The sequence below is a fragment of the Sebastes fasciatus genome, chromosome 5, assembly GCF_043250625.1.
Source record: "Sebastes fasciatus isolate fSebFas1 chromosome 5, fSebFas1.pri, whole genome shotgun sequence".
Taxonomy (NCBI): domain Eukaryota; kingdom Metazoa; phylum Chordata; class Actinopteri; order Perciformes; family Sebastidae; genus Sebastes; species Sebastes fasciatus.
The window spans coordinates 9,015,019-9,041,513 of NC_133799.1; the positions used below are offsets into that span (position 1 = coordinate 9,015,019).

Consider the following 26,495-nt stretch of genomic DNA (forward strand, 5'->3'; position numbering starts at 1 on the left):
TGTTAATTACACAGACAGAATTGTCCATACACCGTCCAGGTCCCAAAAGGTCCTGTGTATGTGCGCAGGGCTCTCAACCCGCCAGCTTAGTTTACACAAGAAGGTCATTTTAATCAGGTGAATACCAGGCCGCCTAATCTGCGGGTCTTTGCCTGAGTATAAACAGAGGATATCCCCGGGCTCAGCCGGGATCACATACCTGGAGTCGTGGAAAAGTCATTTCTGGAGCTGACCGGAGCAATCCAATAACCTCCTGCCCTCCTGCTCCCTTTCTCTCCCTCCGACTCCGTATCACAATCACCTCAAGGTGCAAGCTCTCGTTCTCACGTCTCCTTCTTTTACTCTCCACGTCCCCCCTCCTCTGTCTCATTCTCCCTATTCCCCGGCTTCGTGTAACATTATTGTAATGGCTTACTGACTGACCCACAAGACCACGGTGTCAAATTTACACTAATGTACAGAAATGAAACACACTCGCTTATACATGTACGCAAGTAATGCAATCTATGACTTTGCTAATGCAGGAATTACATGCATGGTCACACACACACACACATACACACCTAAAAATACACCACACATGGTCATCTTCTCTGGTTTCAGTCACTTTGTGTCAGGGTTCTCTACTTTGGTAGGAATGTCACACCAAAAACTACCTAATTTTTCATCACCACCTCTTATAAACAACGACAAACATGTCCTAACTATTGACTGTTTATAAGATGTCGACGTAGTTACCGTAACGTCACCCATTGGTTTGTGGACTGTTTTAAAGCCTTGAGTTCAGCATTTCGTCCGTTACCATCTTGGCTTTTTGCAACCAGAAGTGACACGAGAGGGTGGAGCTAAGTACAACTGAACACTGACTAAGACATTTTTATGCGACCAAAATGTTACAATTAACTTTGTGAAAACTGAAAACACACTGTGAAAGAGTTAAAGTTGTAAGACAAAAACATAGACAGCTCCCAAACCGGACAACACCGTGGTGGCAACCTGTCAATCACAAGGTAGCCACGCCCTAAAGCACACCCTGCTTTATGGTCTATTTGACTCTAAACGGGACCATAATTTACTAAATGAACATCATGCTGTATTGGAGAAGACTCAAAAGTAGAGATTGAGACCATAAACTCATGTTTACAATGTTAACTGAGGTAATAAATCTAGTGAGAAGTAGGCTCATTTTCTCATAGACTTCTTCTTGCAGCCAGAGGAGTCGCCATCTGGAACTCTTCATTATACTGACCAAATTAAATATTAAAATATTTTTACTCAAGTCTTCAATGACACTGTGTATCAGTATAACTTGACAATATGTTTATTTTATATCTCTACTTTACGTTATTTAAACCTCTACTTCCTGGCACTTTGTGGATATTAAACATTCACTGTTCACTCCACTCAGCTTGCAGATTACTTCAGAAAATGAACTGTGATTTAATGCAAATGCAGGAAAACACGAAAGGGCACAATGATAACACTGCAACAACTAAAATCCCACCTGACATCTAGTCTCATTTTATGAAACCAAATGACATCTACTATTTTGATATATTGCCCAGCTTTGGTTAAACTGTCCAAGACACTCTGGCATGTGGTCAAACATGGGGGGCTTGAGGCTAAGGGGAATTCGGGTGGATTTAGTTTTTTGTCTAGGGCCTGGACATTAGTAGACAGCCCGGCTCTTAATACGATTTGACAGGTCAATCAAGAGCTAAAAAACAAGCTGAAAATAGGAACACAACAAGTTGCTCAGTTAAAAACAACACAAAATGAATAGTTTTTTAAAGTGAGGAAAGTCGTATGAGGAGCAACAACCTCAAAGTAGTGCTGCAATAACCTTCAGGACACCAGAGACCCACAAAGTACAAACAAGAAGGACAATAACTGAATTATTGTTGACCATTTCATAACGCATATACTAAAGTCTCCCAACACCTCCCACACTGCTATCTGGCATGCTGCCTCGCTTCCTGTGGGTGATAACATATCAATAAGGTCTGACTCTTTATCACACAGGCACACCAGTTAAGGTAGTGAGGCAGCCATGAAGTGGCGACCTTGTTATCGCTGTCTGATTTGAGTTGAAGTAGGTAGACGTTTCGCCTTGTGTGCATGTGTGTGTGTGTATGTATATGTGTGTGTGTGTGTGTGTGTGTGTGTGTGTGTGTGTGTGTATGTATATATATGTGTGAGAAAGAGAAAGAGACAGAACAGTACAAATACACTGCATCTCAAAACCTCTCTGATACAAAGCAGAACATGTTCAATAAGATCTGTATTATATCAAAGTAAATTCATTGTCTGGATTAATTACGGAGACAAAGATAACTGAGACTTCTTTCTGGTTAAGATTAGGAACAGAAACCGAAATCCATGTCAGATCAGCTGTTACTGACATTTAACCGCTTATTGGAATTGGCTTTAAAACATAAACACAACAACATTAAGGGGAGACACCCCAGGTGAATAGAGTAAGGTACAATTAACTATTAGTATATCACCATGAAACTTCCCCGGTTCATTACTTATATTAATAATTATTTTATTACAAGTTTTCTGAAAAATTAAATATCAAATATATGCTAATTTTCATACATTTCCAGAACCGAAATCTGAACATTTGATAAAGCCAGGTTCAAAATTCTTGTTTTTTTTTGTTCACATATTAGAGTCAAAGGTTTTACAGAGGGGATTTTGGATAACTCTTTGTATTACTCCATAAATCAGAAAATACTGTCAACAGCTATAAAAAAAAAAATCTGTTTTCACCATGTTTTTAGCAATAAAATGTTCTATAAATCAGGATATGAACAAATCCCTCTGTAAAAAAAACCTTCAGAATATAGATAGGAATAAAACTGTAAGGTTTGGTGCTGCTGTAGTGGAGATTTCTGTCTCAGAGTCTGAGAACAAAACTAATTTTGAGAAAACAGTCTTTAAAAGATATTGTCAAATTTCATACATTTTGCAAGACACTACAGTTGAATATGGTAAAACAATGTTTAACTAATAAATATCACCATGAAACTTCCCCAGTTGATTACTTACTTTAAGGCACCTGTTTTTTGTATTACAAATTTTCTGAAATTTGATGTCTAAATATGCAAATGAGGCATTATCTAATGTTAACTTTTGGTGAATTTAGGAGAAAACTACAGACGCAAATAGACAAAGTAGTAAAATAAACACCTAAATGTGAATGTTTTCTTTCCACTAGTCTGAAAGAAGACGTGTTATGGAAGCAAAATAGCCAAAAATCTCAAAATATACCAGTGCATGAAAAACAATGATTTTTCCTGCATGGGATGTCTTCCCTTAATACAACAACAACAACAATACGTGCTGGCAATAGATGGTGTTTGCTGACTAGAAGGGAACTTTGTCTTCTTTTCAAGTCTTTAATCAGGACCAGTGCAGTAAATTGTTGTGGTTGTTACTATTCTGGGTCTGCCTCTTATCCATGTGTGTCTATCAGTGCTGCTCTCGTCTGGAGGGGACTGGAGCCTCTGACAACCCTGGAGCCCTGCTCATTGACTGGACAAGTGATTTACTCAGTGTGTGTGTGTGTGTGTGTGTGTGTGTGTGTGTGTATGTTGCTGATCCTGAAAGGTATGCCAACCTTTGGAAAAGCATGTGTGAAAAGAAATCAGTCAGTATTGAAATGCATGTGTTTTGTCATTATAAGGGACAGTGGGAGAAAGACAGATGAAACAGAAACACAGAGATTCTCAAATGCATTCATCTTAGCAAAAAGAAGTTGTCAGTGAAAGCATACCAGAAGTGGGTTGTGTGTGGGTATGGGTCACTGTTGGTGCTTGCTGATGATCTAAGTGTGTGAGTGTGTGTGCATAAATGAGTGAGTGTGTGATGATAAGTGGTGATTCAGACCAAAGAAGCAGCCACACGGCTTTCTTCCAGATGTTGCACACTGCTGTCTGAAGTTGCTCAAGGACACAACAAGACTCATTGTGGGACTAGAACCAACAGTTTTTCAAAGACTAAACCGTCATCGTCTCTGACACGCTCTTTATGTTTTGGCAGACCAGAAGATACACACTTGTCAGCCATAACGACTTCCAAGCGTTCCAGTTATCCTAAATGTGCACACACATCATTCACACAATAGAGGCTCTGTGAGTCATACTTAAAGGAGAGGGGTCAAATGAAAGCTATAGTGTCTGCTGCTATTAACCATCCCTTTGACTCATCTGTCCAAAGACACTTTACAATAACAATACTACAGTCTATACAGTGAGCAAGCCATGAATCAGTAATGCCACAGATGTCTATAACTTAGTAAACTCAAAGATGTTCATGTCATAAACCTCCACATAAGCATTTAAACTGTCATGCTGAGATGATTTCTGACCTCAGTTTTTATTCATTTGGCAACCCCAATATATCAATCTGAAAATTGTGTCACAATATATTAATATTAAAAGGCTATAAAGGTAAATACTAAATTCTACATGGACTTTTATTTTTATTTTTTCAATGGATCAATCAAGAAAATTAACAAAATGAATATAGCAATGCATGACTTATTAAGCCTGAGATAAGGAGAATAAAGTTAACTTTTTAGTGCCCATTTAAGCCAACCAGCTTAACTTTTGAGAAGGAGCAATGGCACACATCATTCTACATAAATCTACAAAATCCAATCAGTGAAGACATATTGTGTGACGCATGGAGTCTGCCTTAGAAAAAACAGAAAAGGGCATCTTAATCAAGAGTCATTGCATAGACTCAATATATTATTAACCTATGAAAATGAGACTGCCAAAATAAAAGCCACTGGAAAAGATGCTAACTACATTACATTTAAAAGGGCAAAATGTATAATCACAGACTGGTTCAATTTCGTTTTTACAAAATTACAAAATCACATCAATCAGCTGCTGCCTGTTTTTCCAGCAATCAAAACTGGATTTGTGTACTATTCTGCTCTAGTCCTGAGCTGGAGTTTAACAACGCCTGGAACACGATGAGAGAACACGTTTTTTACGTCAATCCAATCTAAATTAATTTGCCAGCTGGGTCAGGCAGAGTGGAGCAGTGGGAAAGCTGTCCATCTGCTTAAAGCAACAGGAGTTTTATACGATTTCAAACCACAAAGCCAGGTGGTCCCGCAGCAATGGGGAAAGCACACAGAGGAGAACTGTGGAAAGAAACCTGGGATTAAAGGAAAAGGGGTGCAATTTTAGTGGGATAGATTAGATCAGACGGATAAGGTGGTTGGATAAAAGCTAACAAAGGAAGGTAACAGAGAAAGAGGGAAATGACTAACAAGTGTCTGTTCTTGGGCTGGTTAGCGGTAGTCTCGGTGGACCGGTGTCGGTGTAGGGAACTAGAGTAAAGGAGAGGTGGGGGGTTGTAAGGTTTGTCATGGAACACCTGCCTCCACTTAACCCCTCTCCCTCTCTTTCTGCTTGAGCTGCCTCTTTCAGCCATCTCTTCTCCTCCTACCGAGCCACCCCCTCCTGCCCCGTCATTCATGCACGGAGTATCCTACGAGCTACCGGGCCCAAGGCTTCTTCTTTTCCCAAACATGGGAGGGCCCCCATAGCCTGAGCTGGGGGCCTCACTAGCCAACCACCCAGTCAGTCAGCCGGTGAGCACTACTTAAAGCTCCAGTAAGCATTATTATTGCTATTAACACTGATTCAAATTCCCTCTTGTAATGTGAAAGCATCGCCATTACTACCAATCCCACTGAGAATCAGCATCAAACTTCGTAAGAGAAGCTTTGAGCTCATTATGTTGGTTTATAGGTGTGCATGTTTGTCTCCCAACAGCTCTCACAGGCGACAGGGAATTCAACCTGTGCAATGCAAAATGACCAAGAGCTGAGTAAAATAAATTGTTTTGTAGAAAGTGGAACATCTAGCAATCAAAGAGACTCCGGTGAACACAATCAGCACTAAAACCGGAGCAAATATTAGATTTGAATTGGGTGCTCATGTTGCTCTGTGTCTGCTGGATATGCAAGTGGGTATTTACTTGCTCACACATTATGTATTAGAACTTAATAAGCCAACGCGGTCAGTGCTCTATTGCTGTTAGTTTAGCTGGAGGTACGAAACGGCTATCATACTATACTGTACCACCATCATGTCCTTTCTACAACTGTCAAACTCATTCTCAGGCAATCTTAACAAATACGAACAAAATATTTTAAATACTCTTCACATAAAAAATTTTACTTTTTTTAAACCATCAAGAGTCAGTAAGTTTGAAAATCAACAAACCAATGGGTTAAAGCCTTCACACACCGGGGGCGTGGCGAATAAACGACACAGAAATGCGAAAAACTGCGAATATTATATGTCTAGGGCTTTTATTGTGAAAGGTGAGAACGAAAGTAGTGGATCTGGTCTGCGCTGCTTTTGTTGGTTAGGTAGGATGAAAAGAGTCCTGGTTTGGACTACGGAGTGTGTTGTTGTTGTTTCATAAATATAGGCGCAACTCAACCGGTCCAGCACAACCTGATTGGTTGATGCCTTTGTTCGCGGTGCGAAAATCAACCTTGTTTCTGGAAAAGTGACGTCAATTTTTCACTGCGTAATATTCACGTTCTGTGTGAAAGTACTCATGACAAAAACCAGTTCAAAAAATATCTTGACGTGCGAAACACTGTTTGTGTGTAACGGCAGCAACCAGACACTTTATTTAATGCTATTTCAGTCCATATTGATACAAAACTCATAGACTGTGCACAATCTGATCTAAACACAAATGTACATCTGCATTTTCACACATGATCCACAAATTCACTAAGACTTAATCTCAAACGTCTTATAATTTTACAGTGATGACAGAGTGTGTGTATTTTCTCACACATTCACACATCCAACCGGTTGGTTATACCAATTAAAGAGCTGTGTTAGGTCAGGAGTTATTCATTTGACATTAAAGAGGACATGGGGTCCCCCTATTCAGACCCACCGCAGGCATCAACTCCACCTCTCTCCTCTTTTCACCCCGTTTTCCATGCCTCATAAAAGACTTGCCTCTCGCCTCCCCACTTACCCTCCCCTCTCTCTTGTTTGCTCATTCTTCCTCCTTCACTCACTCTTTATTTTCCTCTCACTCATTCTCTTCAACTAACTACCTCTCATAGACCCTTACTCCCTCATCAGCGGGACTGTCTCCAGATCGGATATTATATTGAAATGATTACCAATAACCATCTCTCCCTCTTCCTCTCATTCCCTTTCTTGTCTGGCTGCTGTCCCCCTTTTTACCCTCTGCTGGCCTCTCCTCTTTTCTTTCCATTCATGGATGGTAACTAAAGATAGAGCTGGAAACTCCACCATTAGCCCTATATCTGTAGAGCTGGTCTGCAAGTCTTATCCCAGCGTTTCTGTTCCTATTTCAGCTGGTGGATGTGCGCTGTACATGAGCCTCTGCAAGACACACAGCCATGTACACACACAAGCGCGTGGTGAGCTGGAGGGGTCACTGGCCGTCAACACTGTGTTATACAGAAGCTCTCCCAAAGGTCTTTTACTCAATGAGAGACACAAAGATGCAGTCAGTTATTTCCCTCATTCTTTCCCCTGTTTAAAACGCACCATTGCCCGACTGGCGGTCCAGCAGCTTCTAATGTTCTGTGAATCTCTCACTTCTTCCCTTTGCAACACCAAATTCACAAAAAAAAAACACAGACAAAATATAGGCCATGTGTGGGATCCAGGGAGCTGTAAATAATGCCAAATCAAGTTGCAAACAGAGTGAATCAGTGAGTCCAACAGCAGTTCAGTGTGGTCACCTGACAGTTCATTAAACAAACAGGATAACGCTGACAGACATTTCCACCAACACTTGGTGTTTTAGTAAGTATTTTGTTTTTTTTAAATGACACAATAGTTGCCTCTGTTTCTTGGCCTTTTGACGTCTCCTGAAATAGCCGTAGTTCACCTTCCTGCGAAAGCTTTCTTATTGTAAGCCAAACTGAGGTAACGAGTTAAGTGAATTCCACAGCAATTACCAAAACAGGTGAAACTTAGGTCAGGGCTATGTTTAAACAGGAAAACATGTAGAGAATATATCAAAAAATAAATGATGGCTTATGTCAATGTGTAAAAGAGATAAGAAGAATAGCATAGGGGCTTTAGGTAGTTTGTAATGTAACTGCATTTAACACTTCAGTGAGGAGTAAACAGAAACTAGTCTCAGGATTTCCACTGCAAAGTCACGGTTTCTACATAGCTCTTGTTTATGGACGCTAGTCAAAGGACGGGTCTGACTGGTGGTCTTGGTGGTCCAGTGGCACTGATGGGACTAAGCCAAGTCAGATTTTGAGGAAGTGTACCGATCTGCATGGGCTACTTTATAGATCCCAGTAGGGACGTTTTCTTTTCATTTCCCCCTCTCTACAGGGATGTCAGAACTGCAGGGTCAGTTAATGAAGAGCTCTCCGAGGGCCGGTAGGCGTTCACTGTCTTGTTTAGGTACACTTGAAGGGCGTGGGTGTTCACCAACACAGGCTCTTGAACTCAAGCCCTGTGGTTAAACAGGGGCTTTCCTTACTCACTACAGTACACCACCCTGATGACTTATGATCTCTGCTACTTGTAGACGATTCAATTTTAACTCCCAAACGGGCGGTGCAATGGCAAAACACATCATATAGAGCAGAAGACCGCAGCAGATTTGTGGCCTTTACGTAAAGGGTATAATGACATCAGGACAAAAGAAGGGATGAGAGTCAAACTTTGGGAACATGCTGCATCTATGCTATAAAGCCGAACAACCTATAATAGCCTCATTGTTTTGACAGTCTGCTGATCCCAAAACCTAGAAGAAACTGATTTATCCTGCCAGTTGAAACAGAAATACTGCAGACAGTAAACTCAGCCTCGGGACACAGGATGCTTATCGTATCACACAAACATAACTGAATATTGCCAGAATGATGAAAACTGAATACACGAGTTTTTACAAACACACTGTGAGTAAAATATTGGTGTACATGACACGTGGAAATCCTGAAATGACGGGTTAAGAGCATAAAGGCGGTAAGCCTGCTAAATCTCAGCTGTGAGCCATGCTTTGATAGACACGATGCCTGAAATTACTCCCCGGCTGTACGGTAGCTTTCTTCCTGTCTGGGCAAGAAACAGAAGGAAGAGGATGAGGATGCAAATGACAAAAAAAAAGTTAGATAATAGAGAGGGAATGTAATAATATGACAAGCAAGCAGGGGAAAAGGTGTGGACGGAACAAAAGGAACAGACGAGAAGAGAGAGGGTAGACTGTTTTTAGTTAGCAGGCTGACTGAAGGGTGCAGATAGCTGCTGATGGACGCTCCCATTTCTGGATGTCAGTGCTAAATGGTACAGTCCAGGCTGAAGACAGAAAACTGATAACGTATTCTTTTTGTGTGGGAATGCGGGCAGAGCAACATCTTGCCTCAGTATTATTATGAAGTGTGCAGACGTGCTTGATTTACACACAGTTTGGAAATAACTCAAATGTTAATACAACATGAGATAGGAGTTAAAACAACTTGTAACCCTCGCTCTTATTCCGCCTCTCCGATATACTGTACATGCAGGCAAACCCCCTGACAACATGTCTTGTTAGTCAAGGTCATCTACAATGTAAAAAGTGCACAGATTTATATGACTGTTAGTGTTTGATCTATAGCTGGCACTGATTCTGCTCTGTTTACTTTGCATTTCAAGTCTTTCATCTTGTTGGTTTTTGCCTCCCTTTTCCTCCCCTGTGTTTCTAGTTGTGCCGTATAGTTTATGATTCGCTGATAGAACCGGCAGGCAGAGGTCTCGAAGGGTCGCCTGAGACAAAAGCTGCTTTTCAGCTCTCCGGGCTGATACCTCCCAGCTCTGCTCCCTTCAGATAGCCCAAATATGTATGCTGGCTGGGGGTTTGAGGTGAAGGGGTGGGAGGGGTGGATGTTGCTCCTGGCCTCCTCTTCCCACAGCGGCCGAGGTGAAAATGACTTTACCATGTGAAAGGGGTTGTGGTCGCTCCCGCTATGTATGTAACCCTGCCAAACTGTCCGTCATGTCTTGTCTTAATCTGAATGCCGAGGTTATGCTAGGACGCAAGTACAGAATATCTTACTTAAGAGTATGGTGATGTTTCAGGCCGGGGTCACGTGTGCATGTTTTCATGCTCCCGTAGTCAGGCTAAAAAAAGGCATACGTATCGTGGAGAAAAATGCAAAAAACAGTAGGCTGCTTCAAGAGTGTGTCTCTGTGAGTATGTGTGTGTGCATGTTTTGTGGAGAACAATGTGAAATGGGGCGAGTTTGTGGCAACAGAAAGTGCGAAAGAGAAAACAAGGAAGTCAGACGGCTCTACACCAGGTGAGTTCTCCTGAGGGCAGCTGGGAGTATTTTTCCCCTCATTTAGCAGTTCATGAAAAAACCACAAGCTGCCAGATGTGACAGAGGGCATGCACCCTGCTCACACACTGTAAACACACACACACACACACATACACAGAGGGGGGAACTCATTCTAACCCAATGTGAATATGTGTGTGTGGCACCGATTTACTGTATTCCAGCATAAGTCAAAGGCAGATTTCTATCGGGGGGGGAATGTCCGACTCATTAAAATGAATGTCAGATGAAGTAAACGGAGGGTGAAGACATCAAAGAGGTCTGCAGGGAGTCAAATAAATCTGGGTTTAAACTCACTACAAACCCATTTACGTCAGGAATCTGACCATGAACCCTATCAAGAATCCAAAAATAGTTTTCCTTGGAAGATGAAAAAGTTGGAAGAAGAGTTTTGTTATAATCTTTAGAATTTTGACACATGATCTATTCAATTTCTTTAAGGGTTTTTATTGGTAATTGTTATGGGCCAAAAAGAAAGTGCTAAATTAACTTCAAATATGAATTTCGCTTACCTACAAAACATATACAATGCCTTCTCCGATGTCTTCATAGTTTGGAATAATTACACATTGTCAAAAAAGAAATGCCATGGCCGCACCGTGTACCTATGGCTCACCGCTGACCTACATTCCCCTTTGTTATTCCACACATATCGGCACTCTGTAAAACCGCTGGCTGCTAATTGCTTTCACATTACAGAGCAGCCGGGTGATCTTGGTGGCTTTCCAAGACCACCAACACTGGGACATGGGGCGTGCACATTTGCAAATGCATACCACCAATCACTGGCTGCATCACTGTGTAAGCACAGACCGAGGGCAAACATGAAGGCTGCTATCTGCTACATAACGGGCAGTAAAGTACCTCTCTGCCATTGTCTGGGACCATCTTAACTACTGTTTTATTGCTGTCGAGCCAGGGAAGCCCATGTAACTTTACTTGCGTGAAAAAAATGCATGGTTTCCACATTAAAAGTAAAGAGGCTTTGTTACACACTTCTGGAGGCACCTTGTGTAAACCACTGAGTGATGTAACTCATTCAGCGAGCAGCAGAGCGCTTGTGTGACTTCCTAAACACATTTAACAAGCACGCAGTACACTCATTAGCAACGGGTTATTTGTGCCAATTAAACATGGAGGGTAGTAGGCAAGAAAATTGCCCTTCCCTTATGTAATCTCACAGGTCTACAGAGGACATGGAGGCAGTTTCTATAAAATATGACATAATGGTAGCGGAGCATTTTTCTACGGCACGCCCCCCAGTTAGGAGAAGCAGACAGGAGTTCCTGCACGGGAGCAAAGCAATGTACTGCTGTGAACGATACGAGCAGCAAAACGTAGTTTAGCCACCTAAAAGAAAGGCCCGACTAAAAAAAATCAATATCTGTTTAAGTGTACGCTATATTTAGAGCGTACAGCGTAGCGTGCACTTAAACTGATATTGATTTTTTTAGGTGGGCCGTTCTAAAATACATTTTGCTGCAGGCCTGTCTACTACAGCAATACTAGGGATGCACCGATCTGACTTTTTCAGATCGGGATACCTGAGCTTTGGGTATCGGTCGATACCAGTCTTTAATTAACAAGATGTATGCCTCACTGGAAGGGACTGGGATCACTCTTTTAAGTGTAAGGCAACATCACGGTTGACTTAAACATTGCTTTCCTAAATTTGTAAAACAAAATGTAACAAATAAATACATAGATATACATTTACTGAATTGTCGTTTATTATTAAAATAATAAAATGTACACCAGTAACTTGGTTAGAATTAAATTAATTAAATTGGTCAAAACTTAAACAGGAATTAAAATTCCAGAATATAATGTATATATTATATAAACACAAAATTTAATTGAATAGGCACCATTGTCACCAATAGGTAGCTCCTGTCTGTTTCTCCAAGCTGGGGGCGTGCCGACCGTCATCTACTGTAGGTAATACACTGACTAGGGATAAGTAACTCATACAACCCCATTTCAAAACACCCAAACTATCCCTTTAAGAGGCAATGTCTCGAGGTGATAAGAGACTGGTTTTGTGTTCTGAACAGGATGTATGTTTCTTTATTTCCCAGCAGTGCTAAAGCACACATTATGAACCACAAAATCTATTGATATCCTCAAATTAAACCTGGTTTCATTTCCACATTTTTTTCTTATTAACCACAAGAAACAAAACTAGCCTAGGACTTACTAAGATAAATAAATGCACACTAGAACGTTACATTATTGCTATTCGGTCACCTAGTCTGATCACTTGACCCTCAACAGAACACCGTTTGCATGACAGAAATTGATGGAAGAGTGTGAAATGTTTGTGGTAGCTACATTTAGCCTTTATAAAAAGCAGATCTTTGCTTGGAATTTGTTGATTTTAGAGAGAAGTACATCTTTTTCCACATGTAATCACCAACAAATTTTCAGAAAAGGACAATGTCCACTTCTGCTCAGGGTGAGTAGAGGAGTAGAGGTTAAGCTATCCAGCTGGCTGGAGTTAAATCAAATTTAAATTAAAGAGTAAATGGACTAACAAATCCTGGGGTGCAAAGTGAGGACAGTTGGGGGACAATGGGTCACTGCTGTCTGGTCGTGGACACACAGACAATGGAAGAAGAAACAATGACAGAGAGCCAGAACAGAACATGCTCCAGGATATAACTAGAATAACTGAACGCTTCATAAGAAACCCTCGGCTTTGGACAAAGTTTCCGAGGATGAGAAGGAAGAGGAGAAGATGTACAGTAGATAAAGACAGAGCGGGAGAAAAAGCAGGAGTAAGCGTTAAAAAAGGAAAGCTTAGACAAACTCTCGCCCTGCCAAACTCTACCACAAGTCCCTGCCGTGAGCTGACAGTAGTCCAAAACTGTTGAACAGTACCAGCCGGGGGGAAACTTCGGAGCGACTCCACTATTGTTTGAACTCCCACTCAAACAGTCATGAATCACAGCGATCTGTCTCGCTCTGAATTATCAGCAGCGGCCCATTTCAAATCAGCGCTTCAACAGAGCATGTCCGGAATAATAAGCCACAATGCCCATAGCAGGGATTTTTTTTTTTTCCTTCTCTACGGCTGCATACATCTACAGGGACGCGCCACAGACTCGTTGCAAAACATCATTACACAATGCATGCAACAGTATAAACAGTTGTTCATCTCAATGAAAAGCTCAATAAATATCCTATCTAAGTGCAGTGGAACTGTGGCTAAATGTGGAAAGATGCTGAAGCTGTGCCATCGCTCCTTTACTCCAATCACGGCCGTAACGACATGACATGAAGGTTTTATGTTCCATTAAAGATTACTGTGGGACAGTGAAACGCTGATGTTACAAAATAACATGGTCTGCGCGCATTGCTCAACATTTCCAAATTGAATTATAAAAATCTTGCTATTTTGCAAGCGCAAGTGTTGACATGACATGAGCTTAACTTATATTGTAAGAGTGGGGCATCGTGTTTTTAGTATGAAGGGTTTAACTGTGTGCATAATCAGAGGCTCTTATAAACCCCATGTTCCAGTTGCTACAACGGCTGGATGAAATAGTGAGAGAGGCTGAGAGGTAATGAGCTCTTGTGGGCAAAGCTTAGCACGGCTGAGGCAGCCACGCAGAGGTTAAGCAAACAGGCAGTGGGATCACGCGGGCCTAAGCCTCTTATACAGGCCCCTCTGAGGAGAAGATCATTGACTTCTGATAGCGGGATGAAGGTCAGGAGTTGTCAAAGATAGAGGGGCCACACCAGCCCTCGACTATAGCGAGAGACGACTTTTCTTCACCGTCTCTCAGTGGCTATTTATTTCTGTCTAGTTTTTTTTATCATGTGTTGTTTTAATAAGTCAAATATATCTTCTTTTTGATTGATATGACTTGCTGAGAGTTCATTTAAGCCTGCTGTCAGTCAAACGCCTCTATGAAAACATTTCCTCGTCTCAATATCGTTCTTAGCCCTCTCGGCTTTCTCTTAGCCGAAGCCAGACCCATCCCAGTCCTAACTCACATCCTCAGACTATCAATCTTTTCATCCCATTCTAAAAAACTAGCAGCGGACTTCTTTTACTCGCTGAACCCTCTTCCTCTTTTCCCTCCCCGGGTCCCCCTCTCCTGCTGGGAGTCGCAGGGGCAATGCAGTTTCATTTCCTGCCCTGCTGAAATCAATGCTGTCTGAGAGAAGGAGGGGAGAGGAGGGGTGGGGGAAACTGAGACAGATATATAGAGAGACAGGAAAACAAGAGTGAGGTGTGAGAGGACTGTGGGCATGCAGGACACAACCGCACAAGTAAGTAAACTTAAACTTGACTCGCTTCCAAGTCGGTGTCAGCTTTGATAAACATCTACCGGGAAATTAAATAACTGTTCAAAGTGGAAATATGAAAAAACAGAGGGGCTGCTTTAATGGGTAAACTCAATTTTCCCCTCAACACTCCCCATCGTTTTTTGTTTTTTTTAAATGCGCCTCAGAGAGGGAGAGATTCTGCGGAGAGCATTCGGCATCCCACAGGATAAATGTATGAATTCCTGGGCGGGAGCGTCCCAGTTGACGAGATTCCTTTCCGCCCGCCTTGAGGGTTAAATACAGAGTTCCCCCACATGAGCTCAAGTCTCTGAGTGAATGAGAGGCAGACGGTGATGATGAAGAAGATAGCATTAATTTTGTCACAGTCACACAAAGACAGATTCCTGCCCTATGACTATTCCATACCTTTCTATTACAATTCCTGCAACATTTTCCCCACAGACGCTCAGACATCAAACACAAGACTCCCTCAGTGATTCTACGAGCTTCTGGTTAACGCATCTGGACAGTCGGTAGCGCAAAACGTCTGGCTGTGTCCTTCCATCCTGCTATTCTTTTCACTCCTCGCTTGTTTCTGTTTAAAACAGACCCACAATCTGGATAGTTAGCCTGCACAGAAGTCAATAACTCTGCCTTTGAGAGAAGCTGCCGTATGGTTAGGCCATCAAGCCAAAATGGATTTAAGAGGCTAACAGTGACTGTGTGGGTAATGCAAACAGCTTTTCCCCAAGACTGTGAAGAAAGCTTTGAGGGTTTGCCAAAACGTTGGGTGTCGAGACTCTCATACGCACAGCTTTAGTTTAGAAACAAAAAGCAAAGATCTTTTAAATCTTAAACTAGTATTTTGAGTGCCAACTTTCATCTTATCATTGAAGCTTTTTCCTTGTGGCCTACAAAGTCTGATTAACGAGACAATCCGTGACCGCGTCTAATGCCACACAGGGGCAATGATTTCCCGGTTGGTGCTGGATTAGGCAGAAGGCTGGCCAGCAGTGGTTTGCTAGATGGGCATTTAACTCACGGCACTTCAGAATTACAGCCAGTGAGACCTTTAACTCCAGATTCCTCGGTCAGTGTGGTCAACACAGGATTAGAATGGATAGAAAGGGAATTTCCATTTAAGTCAAATTTTCTCATAGTCTTTTGTGCTTTTTTTTCTATTCGTGCTAAGTCACTGTTTTATTTTATGGTTTCTGGGTTCCTGTTACAGTTTTTGTCCCTGAACATTACCGTCACGATTTACAGCCATGCTGCACATTCACACAGACATTGTTTTCAGCAATCATGATGGCAAATTATAGCACAGTCAGTAGGATTAAAGGCAGGTACTTGTGTGCCTTATGTGAACGTTTGAGATCCCGTGGACAACAGGACTGAGCCACCAGTCCAGGGGCAGTCCCTCGAAAGTCTTTTGTATGTGAGTGAAGTGGCTGGGTAAACACTAGCTGCTGGTTAATAGGGAGCTTGCTTAGAGAACAATGTGACAAAGCCTTTGGTTAAACAAACACGCTAAGGCCATGTCCACATTCATGCAGATACATCTTAAAACACTGTTTAAGACCATGTCAACACTAAGCCAACTAAATCCAAAAATGTATAATTTTTCCTTCCCTTTTCTGTCCAGGTTTTGACACCCACAATTTATGCTTTTTAAAATGACAACTTTTTCCCGCTTCTGTTCACTTTGAAATCCTGTATAGGTGATCACACAGCATGGTTGTTAATCTATATTCATGTTTATTCTGATAGAGAACTTCGCAAGTATAATGTAGTAATTTGATCAATGGCTGCAGCAAAGGAAACACTGTTTAATTTCAAGTTAATTGTAAAGGATGTCATACCCTGATTTAATGAAATGATGGTTACTTATTTTCATACAAGTACCATCTAAAGCAAGCATAACAAGCATATTTACATACTTTTTGCTTTAAGGCTTTTTGTCAAAAACATATAAAGAAATGAAATGGGAAGAAAAACGTATCAGTGATGTAGCGGGAGAAAGAAGCAGAGGGGAGAGAAAGACGAGGACAGAACGACCATTGGTTGTTTCTTACCACCATAAATCCTATATAACAGTAAAACAACACGTCATAGTTGAAACACATATAACACAAGCCTGCCAAACATATTCAATGGAGCAGAAAAAAAAAAAAAAAAAGTTGCACAACATAGTCAGTACCCACAGCAAACCAATTCCCCTGATGGGAGAAGGACAAAGAGAAAATGTCCAGTGGAGGCAACAATAAATTCAAGATATGTTGCAACACTGAGAACAGACTTCCCCGGCTGCTTATACTCTACTATTGTCTGGAAACCTGCACACAGATGGACAGCTTGAGTGCTGAAGACAGACAGTCGAGAGCTGGATCACAGAAGAATTCAACTTTTGATAAGACATCATCTATCTACATACAGTAAGTTTGACAAATATTTTGATGAGGTGATAATCTACACGAGACATGGCCTTTAATCAAAATAGGCCAGTGTGTGTAAGTTGAAAAAGGGCTCATGAAGCATCTCGACTTTGAATCTCCCACTGAAAAAAATGAAAGGGCAAAAGGCTTATACATTCACAACCTTGTTGTTATTACTTCAACAGATCCCCAAATCTGTTTGGTGACCAAATTACATTTGTTAAACCGGCAGCTTTGAACTAAAACCTATTAACAGGAACTAATCTTCAAAAGGCAGAATTCCTAAACTTCAGGCTACAACAGGATTATACTTTCTAATTCTACCGATTGTCATTACAAAGCAGTAAAAGACCAAAACAAGCCAAACACACTTCTCTCTGTATGTTACACAAACAGAAAAACTTCCTGACTGACTACATGAGAGGGCGAACCACAAATCAGTCCTGAGCCCTGAAAAGAAAACCCAACACTAAATACGCGTACGTTCAAAGGGGTTCAGTTAATTCAAAGTGAACACAAATCATTAGATGCCCCGTAAAATTCAATTTCCTGCAGTCCAAACATCTCTGGTTGAATAATTCCACAAGCAGACTGAAGTTTGTGTTCTAAGCATTTTCCACATTACACAGTACTACAGGAGAAATGTGCTATTTACATTATTTCTGTCTGTGTGTAGGTTAGACGCATGAAAAAAGAAACAAAGAAACAAAGAAAGATTTGAATGACGGAGCTGCCAAGAACCATTTTGGAATCACACAACTGTGAAAAAGAAAAAAAATGCATGTGTTGATGTTGTATTAATAACTGCAGATTGATATAAGTTTATACAAATGTCTCAGTGGAGCTGATGGTCCAATGGTTTCACAGCGTAACCGCAGCCCCACGTGGGCCAAAGAGCAGACGTGGAGCCACAAAGACATATCGAGTCTGATATTGAGAAAGCCAAATTATGACTAAACATCCGTCTCATAATCAGCACACGACTGTATGAATGAACTAAAGTGTCTCTGCGCCCGCTGACATCACAAAAGAAGTCTTTTGCTCAAATCAAAGATGCTAAATAGTGACAAACCCGTTACCAAAAGCCTGTACAGTATGGGGCGTTATGATGGTGACTCTGAAGAGAGCAGGAGCTGGTGTGGAGCCATCCCGCTCTCAGTTATTGTTGAGTAAACACACGCAGCGTAGCCAAGAGCAGCATGTCAGTCAGCCAGGCAAGAAGGGCCAAGTGGAGGAGCCACTCGACGGCTAAAATGAATTGTACAGACAGAGAGGGAAAGGGACAATGTGTGTGTGTGTGTGTGTGTGTGTGTGTGTGTGTGTGTGTGTGTGTGTGTGTGTGTGTGTGTGTGTGTGTGTGTGTGTGTGTGTGTGAAAGACAGAATACCGCCAAGAAAGTCAGAAAAAGAGCAAAAAACGGGAGCGAGTGCCAACACTTGTCTCATGCCAGTCAGATAAGAGGAGTGCCAAGGAGTTTTGATGTCATGCTGATGGTGGTGGGGTGACGGAGGGGTTGAATATTCTCTCATCCTCTAGCAGGGAGAAAGTAGGTCTGTGTGTACTGAAAAAATACTTGGAGAGACGATTTTATAAACAACTTTTCTAAAGAACACAGAGCGTTTGTATCCACAAACAGCATGTACTTGATTAGCGTTTCTGACCTTCCATTGACATTAAAGTTATTTAATAAAGTGCAGCCAGGGGCACTATATTATATCCTCTTTTCATTCACTTCAAATTAACTGAAGATCATACAGTAAACCAGGCTGTTCTCATACACCGTTCGTATCTTTAACTACGAAAAGTAATGCACTATAACTCTTGTATATCCCATGAAATCTATTTGTGTGTAATTTACGTAATCGTGAACCAGGAAGTATAAAGAGCGACAAAGGGAAGAAGTCAGGGTAGATGGGTGGGTTAAAAAGCACCAGGCGTTTACCCAGGAGACCGATGTTCGTACTCTGTGTGTAACCAGAAGTCAACGTTGATTTATTTGTCATGTAACTTCCGTACTTTAGTTATGCCTTAAACAGTTATTTTAACCCAAAGCACAATCTTATCCTAAACCTAACTAAGTAGTTCTGTTGCCTAAACCTAACCAAGTCAATCTTTTCCTAATCCTAACTAAATAGTTTTGTTGCCTACACCTAAGTAAGTCGATCTTTTCCTAAACCTAACCACGTAGTTTTGTTGCCTAAACCTAACCAAGTCGATCTTCCCTAAACCTAACCAAGTCTATCTTTTCCTAAACCTAACTAAGTAGTTTTGTTGCCTAAACCTAACCAAGTTGTTCCTTATGAAGACAGAAGCTTATTTTGAAAAAAATGTATGCATTTAACAAGCGGATATTGACACTTGTTGCTGGACATTCGTAGGAAAACATATGAAAAATTATCAATAACTTTTCGTAACATACTATACAAACTGTGGTATGAGGATACATTACAGTAGAATAGATGCAGTTAATGATTTTGTTCAGTATGAGTGACAATCTACTTCACCAGACAACTTCATTTAGGCTTAGTACTTACTTAGGGAATATTGTGAAAAAGATGACCATGCTGCAAAAAAAAAGCTGATTTCATGTGGACAGAAATGTGCCGACAACACATCTTTGGGGGATAAATTGACTGATAAGCTGCACATATTTTTTGGAAAATAAATACTGATATTTTTGGCTGAGAAGGCCATAAAGTTGGGGTATTTAATACCTCGGACGGAGCGTGATGTTGTACAAAGACCTAATTGTGGCTGGACAGAGATCTGCCCGTCTGCTTGCAGTGGGGGTTTCTGAAGTCCTTAATGCAATGCAAACAGGGTTTAAAAAGATTTACTCTGACACATATAGGGGAATTTAAAAACCCATGTTTCATCCTACCCCCTATTAAATGAAATGTAGCATGATCTCCGCATATTAATCCCAGGCAAAGCTAGCAAGGAGGACGCTAGCAAAGTAGTAATTTGATAAAACTGCAATGAAGAGTCTCAATGAAATTTAGAGCTCTTTAAGCCAGCGCTGCTCCCCACAGTCCTCAACATTAAACCGTGCCAAGTCCATATAGGAAATTGATATGCAGTACGTGTGGCTTATTCCATTAGACTCATTAAAGTGTCACTTTGTCATCAGCACACTCACGCGCTTACAGCTTGCCTTACAACTGCAGCAAAGGACTCATTGTATCGAATGTGTAAAGTACAGCAGAGTAAATTTTTTTATGTGGCGGGCGTAATTTGTCTTCCAGACAGCAGTCAAAAGACATCAACATAGAGTATTGAATACAGTAGAAGGTATAGAAAGCGATTTAATTTGTAGTCCGACATACAGAACAGGGGCAAATATAATTTAGTCTATTAATGTACCATACACTTTTGACAGAAATAACTGCTACCTTGCTGCAGCTTATTTCCCCACTCAGTCCAGACTCTGTTAAAATCATTGAAGTGCCACACTGTCCTCTACACACTGGCTTCTCAACTGCAGCACTAAAAACCTGAACCAATGTTTTCTGTTCCTTTTGTTAATCCGGCGCTGCATTTCCCTGAACCCTGCAGAGGCTTTTTCTCTCTCTAACAGACTGACCTCCTGTGCAGACAGTAAATTGCAGGAAAAAGGTTTTTCACGCTTGGCTGCAGCTTGTAGTGGCAGAAACTTTATCAAACGCCTCCAACGAGGATCTAAGTGAACCGGGTTTAGCCTTTGATTAGACGCTGCCTCTCACAGGGACTCTGACCGCTAAAAAACAAGCGTGCTCCACAGAGTCGGATATGTGGAAAAAAAAGAGCATTATTCTGCCAAGATTACGCAAAAGCAGGAAATTTACACTTCTTACCATTCACAGAAAGGCTTTTTTGCCAGAGAGAAGATTTACAAAAAAGGGAAAAACCTAAATCAGGCTCTCCTTCCAAAATTCCTCTGTCAACCAAGCATTGACGATATATTATCAAGACATTCCTGCCAGCAACTCAATGGAAAACAACTGTACCATTTACTGGCATCGCACATCATAAGGAAACTTCATATCTTGTGAATTCTGTAGGAATCAATGAGGTAGTCCTGCTTGGAAAACAACAATCACTATAAGAGGGTTATGAGAAAAATCTACACCAGTCACAAAAACAGCAATGAATATAATATCTTGATGCTTTTTACGTCATTTAAAGCAAATCGCCCGCCGGCTGTACATCAGTTAAACAATTAGCACACAATATTCTCCAAACAGTTTGCCCTATGGCAACGCTGAGGCGCACGGAGCCTTGGCAAACACATGTGCTCAATAAGGAGTGGGAAGTAGGTAATTGCCAGTGCACGACGTGGGTTTACACACGCCGATGTTTTAAATCAGTGACATAAAACAGAGTCGGAGCATATGATTTATGGCCGTGTCCTGATTAAATTAATGTCCGAGACTTTCTTCTCATTTCACACGCTCAAAATGGAGTCAAACTGTCTTTTAAAAAAAAAAAAAAAAAAAAAAAATCAACCCCCCCTACTCCCAGAAAAAGACCATACATCTGTTTCACACATACAGTTCCTGCCACATTCTTCTGTGTCTGCCAAAAGCTTTTAGGGATGCACACCACTTGATGCCTGAGTTAGTGGTGTGTGCACTGACTGTGCAGAGTGGGAGTGGAGTTTTTAAACACAGCAGAGTCATCTATCTGAAAGACATGTACCACTCAGACCACGATAGAGACCAACATTTCCCAGAACTTCTGGATAAAATACTGATAAACTAAATGTAGAAACACATTAAGGAGAAATTATAGCAATATCGCAATGATGAAAAGCACTGAGCACACTAAAAAAAATCATTAGAGGGAGTGGCGGATATGCATTCATTTTACAAGAATGTATAAAGAAAGTGCTACCATTGAACATCTCTTTCACGTCCTTGTAAACTGCTCCCTTAATATGAATCTAAGAAAATGCCAGAAGAAATATAACAGTACAGATAGACATCTCAGTAGCAGAGAGAGCAGGACAAGCTCCTACACACTAAAGTCTGCAGGGCCGAGGATTTTTTTCCAGGGGTGAAGTGCCTTTAGTGTCAACAGTGTGTCCTGTTGAAAACTGCACTGAGGCAGTTCCACCCAACATGATTTATAGCCTCCCTGAGTGTTATTAAAAGGCTAAATGCAACTCTAAACACATTTCACATAGTCGCTGCCCTGCACAGGACCTTTTTATGTTTAGGAGGTGAATGTCCCATGTTCAGAAACATTACACAGTTTATAGAGTTGGAAAACATTGCCGTCAATTTATTTTTACGAACGTGTCACAGATTATTACTTCGGAGTAAAAGGGCAGGGGCTGAACGATGTAATGACAATGACTATTTTATGTTTACATAAAAGGTGCATGTACTTGCACTCTGTCTATCTGATTGTTCTCTGCTTTCAGCAGAAATCTGATTTGGCACAGATTACTGCTGGAAATAATAATAAAAAAAGATAGTAGGCCATGTTAACCTTCATGGGGGTATTTTAGTTTTTCCAATTGTGCGCAACTGCATGGAAAAGACCTCCAGAGGAGGACGGCTGTGATTTGCAAGTGAACCAATGCCTATAAGAATAAAATCTCAGATCTGTTCTACATGATGCCATCCTTGTTTAGCACCTAGAAGGCCGATAGTGATGCCTTAGCTGTTTTTGGCAAGGAGAGGGAAGAATCTGAGGGCTGATTAAAGTACAAACCCATTATCCAATCTCCTGCCATGACTTGATCACTTACATCAATCAGAACTTTGTGAGCATGTAAATTAAGAGTGTTGCACTTGTTTTATATGTGATATGGACTGTATTTTGTGAGCCAATTGAACTTTCAGTTATTTTAAGCAGCTGAGAGTATATACAGTTCCTCAAATGCTCATACATAGCATACATGCATATACTGTCTATACGGTTGGTTTACACATCCTTTGTCAGGTCTGCCATGTAAACAAATTCCTCTGGTTGTTCCTGGAAATGCAGACTTTTGAAACACAGAGACAGACCAGTGACCTCTGACCTCTTGACTGGAAGCTCTTGACTGACCAGTAAACCAAACAGACAGCCGCGCCTTTCAGTTTCTTCCATGTCACGTTTGCTCAGTTGCTTCTACAACACAGCCATATTACATCCACTGGTCAACGATCACAAGGTACTGCACTCTTCACTTCACATTGAGTACAGCTGAACCACACTGTTGCTCCTCTCTGACCATTCCCATTACAGAAAGCCAGAGGAGAGACAAGACACCCAGTTATCATTTACTGACAGATCCTGGAGCTGCTTCATTGGCAGCCAATGGCGAGTCCAGTTTGTTAATGCAATGGAAGAACAAAGCATATTGTTTAAGCTACGATTATTTAGATGTACAGAAAGAGTCAATCATCAAATAGAGTAGCTGTAGATTAGACAGCGGATACCGGTTGAAGTTTTTCAGTAGTTTAGATTGCAATGGCAAATCAGTTTGCTTCAAGAAAAACAGTATTAGCATATGAAATGTCATTTTCAGAGTAGGTTTTGCCTCTATAAACTGTGGGAGTCATTTCCACTTGTCTATTTCCAGATATAAAGTAGAGGCTTGGCTCTCCTCTGCTCCATATTCTATCATGAAACTCCACTTGAAGAAGTTATAGCTAACTCATCCAGTTAAGTAATGTGGATTAACATTCCTCCCTGCCTCAGAGCAAGAAAGATACAGAGAAGAAGAGATGGCGAGAGAAGGGCCATATAGCAGAAAGCTTTACTCTCGACGCAGCGTATGCTGTACACCTCTACTGTAAATAACTGACAAAAGCATTTAGGGAGGACAGAGATAATCCAAACAAACCACAAAAAACCATCGGGAGATAATTCATCACTACCCATCAGGGAGGGGAGGATTGTTTTATACTCGCTATACACTCAAAAAGCCAGAAGACAGAAAAAAAAAGGAAAATGCTTTTCCATGAGCGGCTTCATAAACAATTCAAATTTAATTTAAACTGAATTCAATCATACTTATATTAGTCAACTAAAAGCCAGTTACATATACCATCAGGCCATCCTTTTCTTTAAGATGTTTATACCACACACTCAGCCATGTAAAGGCAGTGGAAATATAGTTCTTGAGGTTGTTGAATGGGCAAAAAACAAACTTTACTTTTACCCACAGTGGAAAGACAAAGTTATTTTAATGTTTTGTAAAAGGCAATTAAGACAAAGTGCAGTTTTCACAGGCCGGCCTATGTTACCTGAGGTTGTCCATGCATCCTCCTGCATCATGCCACTATACTCTCTTACCATCAGTCAACCCTAAATGCTTAAAAACTGTTTGTCATTTAATTAAAATGTTATGCATCTCTTATCTTTAAATTGACCTAAATCACTGAGGGGGTGGTTGGGGATGCACAATAGCTCTCCAGCTGACTAGTTAAGAGCCCCCTATTGTCTGCCAATGGAGTCATGTCTTTCCCCAGTGCAGAGGCTTCACAATGACAATAGGACGATAATCTAAAAACCAAAGATCATTTACATGAGAGAGGGAGGCAAACAGATCTGCTTGAGGACATGTATGAGATGATTTCAGGAGCGAAAAACAAATAGAGTGCTCTTAAAAAACACATGATCATAATGATGGATGACGTAAACTGCCTTTAAAGTGGAATAAAGTAACTATAAAGCCAAAACTGCACATGCTTTATGTTAGTTTAGATCTTTCTTCCTTTTTAGTTATAGTTTTTTTTCTCCTGGAGTTGGGGGGAGGTCCTTTGTATAAGCCTGTGGCTTCTTGACCTCTCCTGACATATTTCTTGTTTTTTTCTTTTTATTGATTGGATTTTGTGCAGTTTTATATATGTGCAAATAAATAAATAAATGTCAGTGTTAACATATTACATCGTTGAATTCAACGCGTGTTGGGGATGAACTGCAGATGAAGTAAAGCCATCAGAGGAGAAGCAGGAGCAAACAGCTCTACTTGAGGACGTTTATGAGACGATTTCAGGAGCGAAAAAACAAATAAGAGTGCTCTAAAAAAACATATGATCATAATGATGGATGACTTAAACTATTTTAACCCAAACCACAATCTTATCCTAAACCTAACCAAGTCAATCTTTTCCTAAACCTAACCAAGTCAATCTTATCCTAAATCTAACTAAGTAGTTTTGTTGCCTAAACCTAACCAAGTCAATCTTATCCTAAACCTATCCAAGTAGTTTTGTTGCCTAAATCTAAACCTAACCAAGTCAATCTTTCCTAAACCTAACTAAGTAGCTTTGTTACCTAAACCTAACCAAGTCAATCTTTTCCTAATCCTAACTAAATAGTTTTGTTGCCTACACCTAAGTAAGTCAATCTTTTCCTAATCCTATCTAAGTAGTTTTGTTGCCTAAACCTAAACCTAACCAAGTCAATCTTATCCTAAACCTATCCAAGTAGTTTTGTTGCCTAAACCTAAACAAGTCAATCTTTCCTAAGCCTAACTAAGTAGCTTTGTTGCCTAAACCTAACCAAGTTGCAAACTTTGAAAGTGGAATAAAGTAACTATAGAGCCAAAACAGGCACATGCCAAGAGTCCCTACAGAGATTGTTCGTCAGTGTTGACTGACTTCACGCGTGTTGGGATGAACCGCAGATGAAGTGAAGCCAGCAGAGAGAAGCAGGGGGAATGATCACCGAGGAGCGAAGAGGGGTAAAGTGTTGAGACTCACCAGACGCGCTCATGTCCAGGACGCAGTGGAGGAGCAGCAGGCTGATCCACAGCGCGCAGGCTGCTGGACATCTCCGGACACGCTGGCTCTCCAATGCCCGACTTGGATACATTCCTCCGGCTCTGTGTGTTTAAAACCTCCGCCCGATTTTCACATCCACTTCACTCAAAATTTAATTTCGAGCACCCTCCAAAAAAAATTAAACACTCAAAATGCGGTGCCTTGATAAACTTGTGCAGAACCCTCTCGATAGTAAAAAAAAAAAGAAATGTAGAAGAAAGTTGTGTCCGTCTCTCCTGGTTTCTGTCTCTTTTCCTCCTCGCTGGAGCCCAGCAGCACGCTTTCCCCCTCTCTCTCTGTCTCTCTCTCTTCAACTGAGCGCAACTCTTCCTACTAACTTCTCTGCTGGAGAGGAGAGTTGTGCGCTCAGCAGCCACATGGCTCTGATTATCTGATTAGACACGTGTCGCCACCTTGTGGTCACTACAGGAACTGTCTGTCACAGACAGCCTGGCCACATCTTGAAGAGAGAAACAAGCAAACCAGTTCCACAGAAACACAACACCCAAAAGAAATAACCTTATGGAAGTTTTATTGGTAACCCTGGTCATTGATGTGAAAGTGGTAATATTGTGGTAGGTAGGTAAGGTTGCTTCTTTTGGGCTAAAAATACAAACATGAAATAAAATGTCCAACATTTTAAAGTTTATAACAAGAAAAATGTTA

At 41.0% G+C, this 26,495-nt stretch overlaps 1 protein-coding gene across 2 annotated transcripts in view; it reads right to left on the reverse strand.

The window, feature by feature from the left end:
• The window catches only part of ror1 (receptor tyrosine kinase-like orphan receptor 1), a 139,873-nt gene extending 113,649 nt beyond the window's left edge, over positions 1-26,224 (reverse strand). For both annotated transcript variants that reach the window (XM_074634913.1, XM_074634912.1), the window contains exon 1: positions 25,770-26,224. In XM_074634913.1, the coding sequence (XP_074491014.1) occupies positions 25,770-25,881 (112 nt within the window). In that variant the 5' untranslated portion in view covers positions 25,882-26,224. The remainder of the gene's footprint in view (positions 1-25,769) is intronic.
• Positions 26,225-26,495: the final 271 nt, after the last annotated feature.